At 45.8% G+C, this 17,537-nt stretch overlaps 2 protein-coding genes across 2 annotated transcripts in view; one reads left to right on the top strand and one right to left on the bottom strand.

The window, feature by feature from the left end:
- The window catches only part of LOC135368896 (wings apart-like protein homolog), a 62,883-nt gene that overhangs the window by 30,127 nt on the left and 15,219 nt on the right, over positions 1–17,537 (bottom strand). The window lies entirely within an intron of this gene.
- The window catches only part of LOC135368897 (uncharacterized), a 37,268-nt gene continuing 30,634 nt past the window's right edge, over positions 10,904–17,537 (top strand). The window contains exon 1 of the mRNA XM_064602448.1: positions 10,904–11,259. Within this exon, the coding sequence (XP_064458518.1) occupies positions 11,197–11,259 (63 nt within the window). The 5' untranslated portion in view covers positions 10,904–11,196. The remainder of the gene's footprint in view (positions 11,260–17,537) is intronic.

The raw sequence follows: 17,537 nt of genomic DNA, 5'->3' as shown, positions 1-17,537 counted from the left end.
CAAATCATGTCAGACAACGATATCATTATAGATGATGCGGTTGGGTAGGAGCGTGCTATGAGGTGAAGTTCATTTTTTAAGAGTGTAGACGTATATTTTACTCGCAAGCTCAAAAGCAGGACTGATAACACAATATTGCACAATATTTCGGTGCAATGGTGTAAGGCTTTGAGCATGCTCTGTGGTGCCATAACCACGCCACACAAATGAAATTGCCACAACAAAGGCGCGTGTCTCCCATCTCCAACGAATTCACCCGCTATTCTTGACGGACTCGCGCACCTGATTGGCTCAGTGCCACTTTTGCGGGGCAACGAGGACGTCTCTCTACGTGACCGCTCCGCACGAGGAAGCACTTGAGAGGGGATTGACAACTCGTGTCGCAATTGGCTACGGTTGCTACGTCACGATCAAGGGGTGCCGCTGGCCACCGCGAGCGGAGAGGAAGTGGATATTTAGCACGCTCTTTATTGCTTTTATTTGCTATGCTTTTATATATATTTTATTGCTGCTATATTTATTTATCGCGCGTGCGTGCAAAAAGGTGTGTAGTTCCATGCGCCTTGCAACCTGAGTGTGTGAGCACGATATGGAATTGAAAAAAAAAAAAGAGAGAGACGTCAGGTTTAACGTTCAAATTACGTCAAAGGGTTCTATACGTGTGAAATATAGTAAAGGAAGTTTTAGCTTTATTTTTATTTTTACTTTACGACTTGCACTAAAGCCAGGAGACATCGCCGCAGAGTTTGACGCAGGCGTGTCTTCAAGTGCCTGTTTCTAGCGAACTACGGCACGTAGAAGAATTTATTATTTATTTATTTACTAATGTTTCTTCTTTGAACAGTATGGTGTGCGGCACATTGCGTGCATGATGCAATGAAACATATATACCACGTATCACAACCCCTTTAACTCTCCTTACAAAGGTACCCTTATTACTTTTGGGTTGTGTGACGTTGTACAAATTGCATTTTTGTACGAGCCCGTAATTACTTGTAGACGTAAACGGACTGAATTGGCCACCTTAACAGCGAGAGAAAGAACTGTATACCGATAGCTCCGACTCGTCACCTTTACGCACTCTTAGAAAAAAAAAAAGGGTGGAGCAGTCACACCTTTTAGGTGGTAATGTAGTTGTCGCATAGGTTGTGGCTACTAAAAGGTTGCAAAGTTCTACCTGCTACCTCACTCGCAAAACAGAAATTCACCGCATAGCACGCTATCCGCTAGACATTGCCGCGAATGATAGGGTCATCGCTTCTGCACTCTTAAAAATGAGCTTCACCGCATAGCACGCTCCTAGCCAACCATCATCTCAAATGATATCGTTATCTGCCCTGATTTGTTGAAAACGGGGGCGTACGCCTTTTTTGTGACAATTATGAACAGCATAAGTGTCACAGAAAGGGCGTACGCCTCCCGTTTTCAACAAATCAGGGCAGATAACGATATCATTTGAGATGATGGTTGGCTAGGAGCGTGCTATGCGGTAAGTTCATTTTTAAGAGTGTGGATCGGTGAACGAGGGGGCGTACGCCTTTTGTAGCAATTTTTATATATGGTAAATGCATCAACTACGCATTTACACCCTTTATCGTGGAGGTGTACGACTTTTTTGTGACAATTATGAACATCATGAGTGTCACAAAAAGGCGTACGCCTCCCATTTTCCACAAATCAGGGCAGATAACGATATCATTCGAGGTGATGGTTGGCTAGGAGCGTGGCATGCGGTGAAGTTCATTTCTAAGAGTGTATGTTGAACTACACTCTAAAAACAGAACTTCACCGCGTAACACGCTGTGCTCCAACCATTGCCAACAATGATAGGGTTATCTCTTTTGATTGGAAGAGAGAAAGGGGCGTACGCCTTTTTGTGACAAATTTCATATATCAAAATTGTCACAAAAGGGCGTACGCCCCCTTCTCTCTTCCAATCAGAAGCGATAACCCTATCATTCCTGGCAATGGTTGGAGCACAGCGTGCTACGCGGTGAAGTTCTATTTTTAGAATGTAGGTTTCCTTTCCACAACCTTTTTTTTTCTCCCCCTTCGAGAGCGGTGGGACATGGCACATCCATAGACACCGCGGTGAACGTCCCGTGCCATCTCTGCACACGTAGCTATGTCATCCACGTCATAATATGTCACGGCAGACTAGACAAGAAAACGCGCAAACATATTCCGTCGTCCCCCGCCACGGACCAAAAGGAGGGATGACGTCACGCGCCAGTGAGCGCGAAGTGCTCTGATGCGTGCCGGGTGCAAAATAACCCGCAACTGGTTCAGTCCACAAATGCGAGATATTCTGCTCAGGACCCGTGCAGTTACTCATCGCGTTCTCATTAGCTCGCCGCCAGACGTCGTTGAAGTCGCAACGAAGTGCGCCTCGTGCGACCGTCTGTTGCAGAGCAGAGGACAGGTTGCTATATAGCTCTCGGCGCCTGTAGTTTAAGTAGACTAGTCTATGTCCTACTTGAAGCAGAACGATCTATTCGAAAATAGAGGCTGTCATTGCGCAGTTCACAAAACAGGACTTCTCGAGACAACACGAGTGTACCCAAATGCCTCTGAGAGAGATGAGATACTCACTTTCTCAAGGAGTCGAAAGAGACAACGGTATCTTTGTACGCGTCTGGCTAGCTTCAGAACGTGCTATATGTCGTGTTGATTTGTTTTTACGGCGTATTCAGTATTTATTTATTATTTTTCTGCGCCAGAATGAATGACAGGATGTGATGGCGATGTGATAAAGAAGAAGAAAAATTGGGATGTGAGCCGCCACAAAGCCGGACTTGGCTCACCCCAGAGCGAATACAAACAGGTGAACGGGTTAAAGTGATGACAGGGAAAAAAAATCAATCATATTCGCAGATGAGAAAAGTTGAAATAGTTTATTTGATGAAATAAATATTTATGATATACACAGACGAGACGAAAATTTGGGAAACGCAGAAGGCACAGGTCTGAGAGGTAAGTACATGAAATGTGAAACACTGGCGATGGCAGCCCCACAAGTTGGAGGTCGTTGAACGCGCTATACTTGGTGGTCCACTTTCCTTATCTCGCAATTGATACGGAAGGAGAGCATGTGACCTTGAATGAGATGAGAAGCAGCCTGGCTGTATAGTATACGCTCAGAAAGCAAAACTGGACATGTCACGAGGACAGGGCGCACAAAATCAGTTCTCACTCCTGAGTCGAGGACAGAGGGCGCCTTTGTGTGCTCACTACAACAACAACAACATAGACGAATGGATGATGATGATGATGATGTGGGATGTGCCCACTAACATGAAGGCAAATTGTCACAAAAAAGGCGAACGGCACCTATTCCTAACAAATCGGTAGAGAACCATATCATTCGAAATGAGAATTGGCTAAAGTCTTTTTTAAAAAAATACAGGACGGTTACGATTGTGTAATGCGAATTTCAGCGGTAGCTGTTGTGTATGGATGTTGACACTTTTAATTGCTGATATATGCGCAACTACTTTAGAGTGACCTTGTGGTCTGTGAAGCGAGTGGTAATGTCTAGAGATATGTGACTAGCGGGACAAAAATATTACTTAAATTGCACTCTTAGAAATGAACTTCACCGCATAGCACGCTCCTAGCCAACCATCATCTCGAATGATATCGTTATCTGCCCTGATTTGTTGAAAACGGTGGGCGTACGCCTTTTTTGTGACAATTATGAACAGCATAAGTGTCACACAAAAGGCGTACGCCTCCAGTTTTCAACAAATCAGGACAGATAACGATATCATTCGAGATGATGGTTGGCTAGGAGCGTGCTATGCGGTGAAGTTCATTTTTAAGAGTGATGGGACAAAAGCAGGACGGGAAGCGCGGAAAAATCGGGACACTTTGTGGGACAACGTACCCATCTCTTCGTATGTCAAAACTGCTTTTATTAGCTTTAGATTATTTTAACTTGTCTTGCATCACCGTACACTCTTAGAAATGAACTTCACCACATAGCACGCTCCTAGCCAACCATCATCCCGAACGACAACGTTCGCGCCCCTGATTTGCTGAAAACGGGAGGAGGAGCCTATTTTGTGGCCATTATGCACGGCACAAAATAGGCTCCACCTCCCGTTTTCAACAAATCAGGGGCGAGAACGTTGTCATTCGGGATGATGGTTGGCTAGGAGAGTGCTATGTGGTGAAGTTCATTTTTAAGAGTGTACATCACCGAAGCCGAGGGTTTTGTGATACAGCCACAGCGATTTCGTTCATAAAAAGCATGCAGCCAACGGCCATTCCGAATGTTATCGTGCTCTCTCTATTCCGACTTATCGAAAATGAGCTGCTGCCGCCTTTTTGACAAAGTGCATTTGCGTTACGCGGCCACCTTCTGTTCGTATAGAGTGCATACTGATAAGTAGGACATGACAGTTTTGATGCGTTCCGTAGTTCCACCGGAAGAGGGCAGCACCGCCTTTGTTTCTTTCACAGTATGTACAAAGAAACAAGAGGGTGTAACGTCGTTCAGTCTGCATGCAAATTGCTACAGGAAATGTGAGCATTTAATATATGCGGGACGAGATGTAATCATCGTTGTTTTAGCGTGCGAAGGTCCTTATAGTCATCTGAAAGAGACAATGAAAGCAGTGAAAGAAGTTATCTTTGGGAATATTGCCGCATGTTCCACGCAGTTATAACTGCGGACATTTATTTATTGCCATACACATATTTTTTTATTATATATTTACTTATCAACTTATCAGCCATACACATCCGAATATCATTGAAAAAGTGCTCGGGGGATGGTGGTGTGCTTGTTCGCATGCACTCTATAAAAGCAGGACTTGACAACACTCTTAAAAATGAACTTCACCGCATAGCACGCTCCTGGCCAACCATCATCTCGAATGATATCGTTAACTGCCCTGATTTGTTGAAAACGGGAGATGTATGCTTTTTTTTTTGTGACATTTATGATCAGCATAAGTGTCACAAAAAAGGCGTACGCGTCACCTTTTGAACAAATCAGGGCAGGTAACGATATCATTCGAGATGATGGTTGACTAGCAGCGTGCTATGCGGTGAAGTTCATTTTTAAGGGTGCACATAAACACGGTGAAGGCAAAGCATTGCACGGAATGATAACACGATTTGTGGAAAGCGTGGGGCGTACGCCCCTTTTGTGACAATTAACATTACCGCAAAAGTGTCACAAAAGGCGTATGTATCCCGGTTTCAAAGAATCGGAAGAGAACACGATGTAATTCTTGATGATGGCCAGTTCGGATCGTGTTATGCGGTGAAGTTCCGTTTTTAGAGAGTACGCTCTTAAAAATGAGCTTCACCGCACAGCACGCTCCTAGCCAACCATCATCTCAAATGATATCGTTATCTGCCCTGATTTGTTGAAAACGGGAGGCGTATGCCTTTTCTGTGACAATTATGAACAGCATAAGTGTGAACACCAGAGAACGCGTGTGAACGCGAGATTATGAACACCATAATCTCGAATGATATCGTTAGCCGCCCTGATTTGTTGAAAACGGGAGGAGTACGCCTTTTTGTGACACTTTTGCGGTTCATAATTGTCCCAAAAAAGGTGTACGCCTCCAGTTTTCAACAAATCCCGGCAGATAACGATATCATTCGACATTATGGCTGGCTAGGAGCGTGCTATACGGTGAAGTTCATTTCTAAGAGTGTATAGGTGCGTGTTTAGCGGTGATTATCTCTTTTTATATAGCGTATATGTTGGCTGTAACTGTTCTTATTCACGAACGCATGAATTACGATCATACGCTAACGGACGGGAAAGACATTTGGACAATTTTGTTCAGTCGTTACGCCTTTGTTTCAACGAGGTTCTGCTGCTGCAGAGCGATCAGTTCCACCACCAAAGCGGAGGGTGACCCATATGGCCCAGCGTCCACCCTGAAATCAGCGCTACCGCCACGCTACGACGGCCGTATAGGCAACATCATCTTGAAGTTATGTGATGCCGATCATATTGTGGCTTAGGAAGGGAGTTGCCTCAGGACAGAAGCCGCCGATATTTCGAACAGAGACTGTTCTTCTTCTGGGCCTTCTTCGCCCAGAAGAAGAACAGTCTCTGTTCGAAATATCGGCGGCTTCTGTCCTGAGGCAACTCCCTTCCTACATTCTACCGGTTCGCTGGATTTCTACCCACCTATATATTGTGGCTTAGCACCGCACGGCTCTTTCACACTGACTTAAAAGTAGCGCATCCGACTATATAGTATAAGTATATTACACGGTGGGCAAGACAACCTTTTGCACGGACTCGGTACACCATATCGGTTTGCTGACTCTCTGCACCGCGAAGTAATGTAATCATAACCTCTAAGGTAATTAATTACGAGTGACCAAATTACCGCGATTAATTACATTCCCAGTAATTAAAACTTCCAGGCATCCCGAGTAGTTTGCGACTAACATCTTTTTTTTTCCTTTTACCAATCAATCAATGAAAACTTCCAGGAGTACTTTAAATATTGTCTAATAATCAGATAATATGGAAAAAGCAACATAAAAAAAATTCCGCGCTTCCGTGTTATACACTCTTAAAAATGAACTTCACCGCATAGCACGCTCCTAGCCAACCATTATCTCGAATGATATCGTTATCTGCCCTGATTTGTTGAAAACACGGGGCGTACGCCTTTTCTGTGACAATTACGAACAGCATCAGTGTCACAGAAATGGCGTACGCCCCCCGTTTTCAACAAATCAGGGCAGATAACGATATCATTCGAGATAATGGTTGGCTAGGGGAGTGCTATGAGGTGAAGTTCATTTTCAAGAGTGTAGCGCCGCGAAGTATTTGTGGAGATGAGTGGCGTAACTTCGGGTATGCAACTTCCCCGCGTAGCACGTTTCTAGCCAACCGTCATCTCGAATGACAAAAAGGCGTACGCTCCCCCCCCCCCCCCCCCCCCCGTCGAATCAGAAGTGATGACCCTATCGCTCGTGGCAATGGTTGGCGCACAGCATCGTTGACATCGTTCTCTCCCCTGATTTGTTTGGAACAGGTGGCGTACGCCCCTTTCTGTGACAGTTATGTTCGGCATAATTGTCACAAAAAATAAGGCGTACGCCTCCCGTTTTCAACAATCAGTGCAGATAACGATATCATTCGAGATGACGGTTGGCTATGAGGAGCGTGCTACGCGGCGAAGTTCATTTCTAAGAGTGATGGCTATACACTCTTAAAAATGAACTTCACCGCATAGCACGTTCCTAGCCAACCATCATCTCAAATGATATCGTTATCTGCCCTGGTTTGTTGAAAACGGGTGGCGTACGCCTTTCCTGTGACACTTATGCCGTTCATAATTGTCACAGAAAAGGCGTACGCCTCCCGTTTTCAAACAAATCAGGGCAGATAACGATATCATTCGAGATTATGGTTGGCTAGGAGCGTGCTATGCGGTGCAGTTTATTTTTAAGAGTGTAGGGTATTAGCTGCGCGCGCTGTTCCGCATGCATAGACGCGTGTACGCGACAAAATGGGTTGTGTTGCTCTCACGCGTATACCCCGGTCACAATACGCCGAAGCGAAATTTGTTTAGTGACCCTAAACTGTCACAGGCATGGCGGAAGGGTGTCAACCGCGTTCATGTAGAAAGTTTAAGAGAGTGCTCCCACCTACATGGGTCGGCGGCCCGACGGAAAGGTGACCTGGCAAGAAAGTTCAGGGGCGTAGTTGTAGTCGGCTTCGGGGCGGTATATACGGGCATCGCCGATTTACGTCTACACGCGACCTGTACAGGCGCGTCGTGGGGTGGCTTGCATCTTCTCTTTACGGTGCTCACGTAACTTCACCGCATAACTGGCCGAGAACCGAGTGTCATTAAAAATGACACATTTACCGCTCCTGATTTGAAGACGCGGAGCGGGGCGTGCGCCCCCTTTTGCGGCGATTTCGATACATGTTAGCAGTGGCAAGGGGGGGGGGGGGGCGTACACGCCCGTTCTCTCCACAAATCGGAAACACGATAGTGGTATCACTTTTTATGGCAGTTGGTTCTGGACTACACTCTTAAAAATGACCTTCGCCGCATAGCACGCTGCTAGCCAACCATCATCTCGAATGATATAGTTATCTGCCCTGATTTGTTGAAAACGGGAGGCGTACGCCTTTTTGTGACAATTATGAACAGCATAAGTGTCACAAAAAACGCGTACGCCTCCCGTTTTCAACAAATCATGTCAGATAACGATATCGTTCGAGATTATGGTTGGCTAGGAGCGTGCTATGCGGTGAAGTTCATTTCTAAGAGTGTAGTTATGCGGTGAAGTTCCCCTTTTAAGAGTGTGCAAAATGATATATTTAGTATATAATGAAGCGTATAAATATCCATAACTTAAAAACCCGAGACTAGGGGACAAGAAAAAAAGAAAAAAAAAACGACAAACACAGACAAGGTCTTAAACACTGTCCCCTACCCTCGGGTTTTTAAGTTATGGATCTATACCACCTGCTCGCTTGCTACCTCTCTATTCTCGCGTATAAATATGTTTTTTTCCCGTAAAATTTCACCAGTTGAGAGTCTGCAGGCGTACTGTCTTCTTTTACGATCTAACAATTCTGGCTTCGCCCCTATGCTGCATATACATCATTGATGATATATTTAGTACGACTGATCTGAGGAGGGAGGGGGGAGGGGCGTACGCCTTCCTGTGACCATTAACACCCGTGCAATGAGTCACAAAAGGTGTACTCATCCAACTCGCAACAAACCTGAACAAGAACGATTGTTCAAAGTGGTAGCGTACGCCTTTTCTGTGACACTTATGCGGTTCATAATTGTCACAAAAATGACGCACGCCTCCCGTTTTCAACAAATCAGGGGAGATAACGATATCAATCGAGATGATGGTTGGCTAGGAGCGTGCTATGCGGTGAAGTTCATTTTTAAGAGTGTATTCTGAATGATGCTTAGGTAGGCGCGTGCTCTGTGGTGAAGCTTCCGTGCACTCTGAAAACACGCCCACGATAACACTAATGATCGACTGATTTTACGAGACAGCGGGGCTTATACGCCTTTGAATGTGACAATACACACCAGTGGCGCAGCCAGAGGAGGGGGGGGGGGGGGAGAGGTTTGCGGGGCACAAATCCCTCCCGAAACCGTACCTTTGGTACACTCTTAGAAGAAGAAGAAGAAGAAGAAGAAGAAGAAGAAAAGAGTGGAGTAGTTACACCTTTTAGGAGGTAATAGTTGTCGCATATGTTGTGCCTAAAAGGTTGCAAAGTTCTACCCGCTACCTCACTCTCTGCCACGAATGATCAGGGTTACCAATTCGGTGAGCGAGGGGGGCGTACGCCTTTTTGTAGCAATTTGGATATATGATAATTGCTTAATTTACCACCCGTTATCAGACCCTATATGTTGACCTAGGCGGTAACTATAGAAGTTATCACCTTTTCACACACTTTTTTTCTTAGAATACAGCGCATTTGGGAGAGGGGGGAAACAAGGGTGAAATCCTCCTCCCCCATGTAAAGTTACCATAGTAACCCCTCCCGAAATGTTTTGTTGTGCCTACGCTATACTGATACACACGTATCCGAACCGCCACAAAAGGGGGCGTACGCCTTCCATTATCGAGAAATCGGGAAGGCGCACGATCACTTTTGAGTTGTAGGTATGCGATGTCGAAACCAATCTCGCTTCCATCAAACATGGCGCGATTCTCCGGTAAAACTTGCCATCAGACGAGAAACTCGGTAGTGCTTTTGATGATCACGCGTGACCTCGTTCGGACATGCAATTACTCGGCTTCGTCCAGGTTGAATGTTGATTACCTAGGTTGCATCCGTCATGAGCCTGTCACTTGATGACTCCAATATTTTTTTTTTTCCCCGGTCACTCTGTTTTGTGTCTTGTCACTTCATGTTGACACACACTCTTAGAAATGAACTTCACCGCATAGCACGCTCCTAGCCAACCATAATCTCGAATGATATCGTTATCTACCCTGATTTGTTGAAAACGGAAGGCGTACGCCTTTTTTGTGACACCTATGCTGTTCATAATTGTCACAAAAAAGGCGTACGCCCCCCCCCCGTTTCCGACAAATCAGGGCAGATACCGATATCATTCGAGATGATTGTTGGCTAGGAGCGTGCTACGTGGTGAAGTTCATTTTTAAGAGTGCAGGAACGTAATGGATCAGGCGGCGCGGTTCAGTTTATAGCTGGGTTTCCGGGTTTTCGGATTAATCCGAAAAAATCAGAAAAAAAAACGTACGAAGGTAAAAAAAATTGCATTTCGGATTCATCCGAAAAACTCCGCTCTCGTGGGGATAATATCTGAGTTATCAGCAAGAAAGTTCGTGCTCCGCCGCGAGTGCCTGCCTGGAATCACGCATCATCTCAAAACTTTCTCAATCACGCGGAATTGTTCTTGTATGGAGACACTTTTCCTTGCTCGTTCTTTCTGTGGGTGGTGTCACACGTCACATCACAGCGCCGATTTCTTCCTCCTCCCGATTTCAGAGACTAACCGAGGTAAAGAAATATAAAACCCGAAAAACTCCGATTCATCAGAAAATCGTAAACTCCCGAAAAAACACCCTCCGGTAATGAGTAAAAACAAACTCCGAAAACCCGGAACCCTAGATATAGCGTTCATATCGGGCACGGGGTTAAGAAACCAAAACCAACTCGAAGAACCACCCAGAACTGCTTCCGAGCACACGAAGGACAGACGAATAAGATATATATATTTAAAAAAAACGGACGCAACAAACCCCCTATGTCTCATTGTCCACGGAACCCCACGATTTCCCTCTCTCTCACATATCAATTCTTCCCCGGAATCGCAAACTTTTTGGGGGAAGCCACAGCTCCAGGTAGCTCTCTCCAGAGGAGAAGCTTCGCAGCAGTCCGCTGTCTTCCAATAGACATCCTATAGACGTCGTAAGCAACACAGATAGTGAAACTTTCCGTGCCATCGGAGGATTTGACACATCGGTATATAAGGTTATCTGGTACCCGTCGAAAAGACCGCTAGGCTAACTGCATCTCGCGAGGAGGGGGGGAGACATAAAGAAAAAAAAAAGCCGTGGAACCAGTTGAGCTACACCTGCGGGGAGAGAGAGGCGCACCTTGCCCCCTCCTCTCATCTTACTTGCCGCCATTGAGGATAGCGTCGTGGAAGACTTGAAGCATGTGGCCACGTCTCCACCCGTGAAACCATGGTTTGGGGAATATTATCGATCTTGTTCCTGATCCTGGGGACGGCGAGGACGCAACAACAGGTAGGAACCAACTTTCTTGTCTCGTTCCTCGCGCGATTTCCTCTGCAGCGTCTTCGCGATGTCCGGCGATGTTCGTGCCAACAGCGAGGCGATCGGAGTCGAGCATCGAGGCGATCATCGATGCTATTAGCGAACGTCCGTCCGGGAGGTAACGGGGTGTTTGCATCATTGTTTCGCGAAGAGGATGCTTGTTGTCGCTGTGAACAGGAAGACATATACGACGTGTCCTCAACCGGCGTCAGAGGGAACCGTCAAAAGGATACGTCTATGGTACCCCGACTAAATCGTGCAAGATTTGCGTCATAAATAAGTGAAGTTATATTCTCGGTGGCACACTTCCTAACAGCCTATTGTCATTCCGAGTTTCCCCCCTGCCAAGTTACCCCCCTGCTTCATAAAACGCGTGATAATCGGGTGCCGTAAAGTGTGTTTTGTGTCTCTGTGAGGTCTCTGTTCCCCTCTTTGTGTCGGTGTCTCTTTATTCTGAACTATTAGAATTTTTTCTTCACCCCCCCCCCCCCCCCCCCAGAGACGTTCGTTTGTTTTATTTCGCTATTTCTGGATGTTTCGCTAACTCTGGAGGAGGAGGAATTCCTGAGCGAAATCTGGGTGCGTTTGCTATGAATGCCGGGTCAACGGCAAGACAGGAAACTCCGTCAGAGGAGAACCGGTTGCTTGGTGGGCCGTCGAGGAAGTTGGTGCGGGGAGAAAACAACGGAGGTGTTTCGATGCTCACAGATACCGCGTGCTAACGAGCACTAACGTAAACACTGGCGGTGTTACTAGGCGAATCGTACGGACGACCAGCGGCTGAAGAAACGGAGAAGGGCTCTGTGGAGGAACTCCATGTGTACGGACTGGTGGAGGGGGAGGTCGGTCATGCAGCGAGCAAAGAAGGAAATGGCCGAACCAATTTCAAGGTTCACCGCGTCTCGGGAAAAAAAAAAAGAAAATATATCCTCATTTTTTTTTTATTTCCGGCGAAAAGTCGGCGACGATTATGCGGTGTTATTTCTGGGTTCCACTGGGCGCCTGGTGAGGTAAAGGGTTCTGGAAAAGGTGCGCTATTGTCCCGTTGCAATTATACAGCCGGAGAGCCATTATTTTTCTACCGTTTGTGCTGGGATATCGGTATAGACCTGGTTTGTAAACATCGTTGAAGTGTACGCCAGGAATTTGATGGAATTATCAATCCACGCAGTCTAAAAAACAGGACTTCACCGCATAGCACGCCCTGCGCCGACCACTGGTACCGATGATAGGCAATCAGAGGGGGTAGGTTCGAATCCCACTGCTAGTGCCTGTCCTTAAAACTATCATCATTTCATTTGCAGTTTGTAAATTGGAGTTGTGAGGCTTGTGTTGTGTTTGTCCTTCAATGTCCATCCACTACAACGAATGATAGGGTTGTCGCTTCATATTCGAAGACAGAGAGAGAGAGAGAAGGGGGGCATACGCCTTTTTGTGTCAATTTGGATATATGATAGCAGGTACAAAAAGGCGTACGCCCCGCTCTCTATTAGAATCAGAGGCGATAACCCTACCACGCGTGACAGTGGTTGCGGCGCAGAGAGACCTATGCGGTGAAGTACTCTTCTCAGAGTGGAGTCAACCATCGTTCCGAATGACGTCGTCCTCATCCCTGATTTGCCGAAAACAGCTGGCGTACACTCTTAAATCCAAGCTTCACCACACAGCACGCTGAAGGCCAACCATTGTACAGAGTGATACCCCTATTACCCATGATTTGTGGAAAGCGCGGGTAGCGTACGCCTTTTTGTGACAATTAAAATTTCTGCATAAGTGTCACGAAAAGGCGTACGCCTCCCGTTTTCAACAAATCAGCGGAGAGAACGATGCCACTCGAGCTGATGGTTGGCTAGGAGCGTGCACTCTTAAAAATGAACTTTACCGCATAGCATGCTCCTAGCCAACCATCATCTCAAAAGATATCGTTATCTGCCCTGATTTGTTGAAAACGGGAGGAGTACGCCTTTTCTGTGACAATTATGAACAGCATAATTGTCACAAAAAAGGCGTACGCCTCCCGTTTTCAACAAATCAGGGCAGATAACGACATCATTCGAGATTTTGGCTGGCTAGGGGCGTGCTATGAGGTGAAGTACATTTTTAAGAGCGTACGTTTCTTTTCATTTTTTTTTTTCGACACTTATGCAGCTACGAAATTGTCACAAGAAGATGTAAGCTCAGCGTTTTCCACAAAGCATAAGGGATAACGGTATCATTCCCTGCGATGACGTCTTCAGCGTGTGATGTGATGAAGTTCTATAGTGTACGAGTGCAGGCATGTGGACTTGCCGAGCGAATGCGGTTATAGGGGAAAAAAAAAAGAAGAAAAATACACAGCCAGACAAAACAGAGCGATTGTGAACGACAAGGGACCTAATAGGGACGCGAGCACGTATTGTCTCTCGATGTTCATGCCAGTGTACGAATTCCTTTTATCCTTTTAAAAATTAGGACGTGCACCAACACGTCCGCGTCGCTCTTCTTGTAGAGCGATTTCCTTTCGAATAAATTCTCTTTCCGCGTGTCCGTTCTATAGTAGGAGCACGGTTTCCTGATTGCAGCAGGTTGCTATTGTTTCACTGCGGCCCCAGTTTGTCTAAAGCAGTGCAAAGGCCTTGTCTCCCACGTGGAGCTCGCCACAAAACACGTTCGCGACAAGCGTTCTTCCAAGGTTTTCGAACGCCTCCTTCGCCTGCGGTTAACAGTAGCTCCAAACAGAGACTCGAAGCGGACAAACCCATAATTGCCTCTGTGGGAGTTGCCACAGTCGAGGCGTTCGACTAGCAAAAGTAGAGACAACTCCTGGGTAATACTGAAACATGCCGGGCAGAATATGTGTGTGTGTGTGTGTGTGTGCCCGACAAAGGAGCATAGTTCCATTCTGCTTCCAACCAGAGGAAGATTATCCGTCTCTCCCTTTTTCGAGAGGGACGTGCACATAAGGATCCATCTCTTTTCGAGAGTTCCTTATGGGACGGATCCCGGGTGTATCAATGCCGTTATTCGTGTACACTCTTAAAAATGAACTTCACCGCATAGCACTCTCCTAGCAATAGACCTCTACCCGAGAAACGTCATCATGACGTTGGTAGACAGGCCGAAACCGAAACAAATCTGAAGGGGAGGGCTGGGTTCCACGAATGGGCACTTGTTCGCTGCCTCCTATCGAAAGAAAAGTAGGACCGAAGGTCGCGTCCCCTTCAGGGACCATCGTAATCCTCTAATCGTAATCTAACCTAACCTCTAATCTAATCTAATCTAACCTAATCTCTCTCTCGTAATCTCTAACCGTAATCCCCCCCTCAAGACCGTGGCTTTCGTGCGCCATCGTGCTCGCCCCTATAGCTTGGAGCGTAGTTCCACTCTACCAAATTGGTGGCGCTGTCGAACACTATGACGTGATTTGTTTGCAAACAGGGAGAGGTCTATTATGAGCAGCATATGTGTCACGAAAGCGGCGTACGCCCACCGTTTTCAACAAATCAGTGCAGATAAAGATATCACATTCGAGATGATGGTTGGCTAGGAGCGTGCTATGCGATGAAGTTCATTTTTAAGAGTGTACGTGTAATTCGTAGTAAAATCTGACGCTACATATGTATTCGGTTGCTACGAGAAGTTTCGGTCGATGTTACATCGGATCATACACTTTTAAAACAGAGCTTCACCGCATAGCACGCTGAGGGCCAACCTGCACGTAATGACACCGTTATCATAACTGATTCGTGGAAAGCAAGGGGCTTACGTCTTCCGTTTTCAACAAATCGGGTAAGATAACGATGTCATTCGAGACGATGGTTGGCTAGGAGCGTGCCATGCGGTGAAGTTCTGTTTTAAGAGTGTACACTCTAAAAGGAGACCTTCACCGCATAACACACTTTATACTAAATACACTCTTAGAAATGAACTTCAGCGCATAGCACGCTCCAACCATCCATCCAGCCAACCATCATCTCGAATGATATCGTTATCTGCTCTGATTCATGGAAAACGGGGGGCGTACACCTTTTTTGTGACAATTACGAACAGCAGAAATGCCACAAAAAAGGCGTACGCCTCCCATTTTCAACAAATCAGGGCAGATAACGATATCATTCGAGATGATGATTGACTATAGGAGCGTGCTATGTGGTGAAGTTCATCTTTAAGAGTGTATACGGCATCCATTGCGCCTAATGATGACAGCTATCGCCTCCAATTTCAGGAGAGAGCGGGGCGTACGCCTTTCTGAAACTACTAACGCAAATTAATGCAAACTGCCCCACACTCCAAAAACAGGACTTCACCGGATTAGCACGCTGTGCGCCAACCATTGCCTCTCATCGCCTTATCGCCTCTCATTAGAAGACAGGGGGGGGGGGGGGGGGGGGAGGGGGCGTACGCCTTTTTTTTTCTTCTACGCCTACGTTTTGCGGTGAAGTTCTGTTTCTAGAGCTTAACATTACACTTACACAGAACGATAAGGGCGCCTTCCATCTGTTTGTTGATAACAGTTAATTGTGGAAACGTTGTCTAGCTGTATTAGTATTTGGTGTACCGATTCTACATCAACTACGTTTATTTATCTTTTTTTTTTCGCTATCCAATACAAACCTATCGAATCCAATAGTTCGGTTGTTACAGCGGAGGCCAGCTATGTTGCATGCCCTAAAAATATCCCAAGGCCGAAGAAGGTAGACCCGCAAACTAAACGTTTCCCCGTTTGGCTACATCGAAGCGGACAACAGCCATATACCGTTCCACAATACGCCACGGAAATTTGGTGCCTTTTGGTAGAAGTGCTGAAAAGAATGCGTCCGATACACGTGGTAAACATCGAACTCTGTTCCACTTCTTGTACAGTACAAACGCAAAGTGTTCTTTTGTTATGGGAAAGGAACTGTCGGATCCTCTACAGAATAGAGGACCGCAAACGGTTTAAAATAACCTGATTCATTTTTTTTATGCCTGCACGTAGCGCAGGTCGCGTCGAGGCAGGAGGCAAATCCCCTGAAGCCTTCCGCCACGTTCAGGGGTCGAGTGTCAAGCCTGTCTAGGCCAACTTGGCCAGGGTATGAAGGAAAATAAATCTTAACCCTCGCTTTCGAGAGAGGAGAAATGTTTTCTGTATTCTTTCTTTGATATACCATACAGGGTGTTTTACCTAAAATGATAAAAAATGAATAAAGAATGATAAAAATAATAAATGACCTAATGAATAAAAAAAATTAATAAAAATGAAAAAGATAAAAATGAAACGTACTCGCTGGAGAATTGTGGAGCTTCCGGCAATTACCTTCTGGAAACTCTTGCCACCATTTAGCGAGGCTATGGACAGTTTTTAATTGCGGGAAATTTATTTTTTTTTTTCAATTGAACTTTGAAAATTACCAAGCGAACGTCACTTTAACAGAGCAATGAAGTCCTCCACGGATAACAGCAGACCCAACAAAAACTATGCACAGTAGCGCAACATAAATTGTCGAAAAGAAAAATTAGTAAAAATTACGCTTTAGCCCCTCCTGCTTGATTGTCGCAAAGAACAGCTCACGGAAGATGCGCGGAGAGGAGGAAGTGTCCCCGTCTCTTTTTTTTATCTTTCTTTCTCCTGCTTTCACCGTGATGCTGTGACAACTGTCTTATCACAAAAAACAAAACAACTGTCTTATCACAAAGAAGGCAAAAAAATTATGAAGGCAGGGACACTTCCTCCTCTAGACGCTTCGCGCTTCTTTGCGACAATCAATCCGGCGGGGCTAACGCGTAATTTTTGCTAATTTTTTCCGACTATTTCTGCTACTACATACAATACTACATACATCTGCTAATACTGTGCATAGTTTTTGTTGGGTCTGCGGTTATCCGTAGAGGACTTCATACTTCTGTAAAAAAAAGTGGGGTTCGCTTGGCAATTTTCGAAGTTCAATTAACAAAAATAAATTTCCCTAAATTAAAAATTGTCCAAAGCCTTCCTGAATGGTGCCAGAAGTTTCCAGAAGGCAATTGACGAAAGTCCCACAATCCTCCGGAGAGTACGTCGCGTTAGAATTTTTGTTATCACTTTTTAAGTGAAACACCCTGCATATAAGAATCGCCGTGTTTGTGGTGGCGCACTGAGCTGTCCCACTCTTAAAACTGGTGGTGGGTACTGTTGACAGAGCTCGCCGTTGTCGACTTCAAAGAGGTGAGCAACGTCACGACTAACGCTCTGGGGGAATGTGCGTCCTGGGCCGACTTCTAAGGAACTGTCCTATGCCGACGTATGTCTG

The sequence above is a fragment of the Ornithodoros turicata genome, chromosome 9 (assembly GCF_037126465.1).
Source record: "Ornithodoros turicata isolate Travis chromosome 9, ASM3712646v1, whole genome shotgun sequence".
NCBI classification, from domain to species: Eukaryota; Metazoa; Arthropoda; class Arachnida; order Ixodida; family Argasidae; genus Ornithodoros; species Ornithodoros turicata.
The sequence above is the reverse complement of the archived record's forward strand: the minus strand, read 5'-3'. Positions and strand labels throughout refer to the sequence as shown.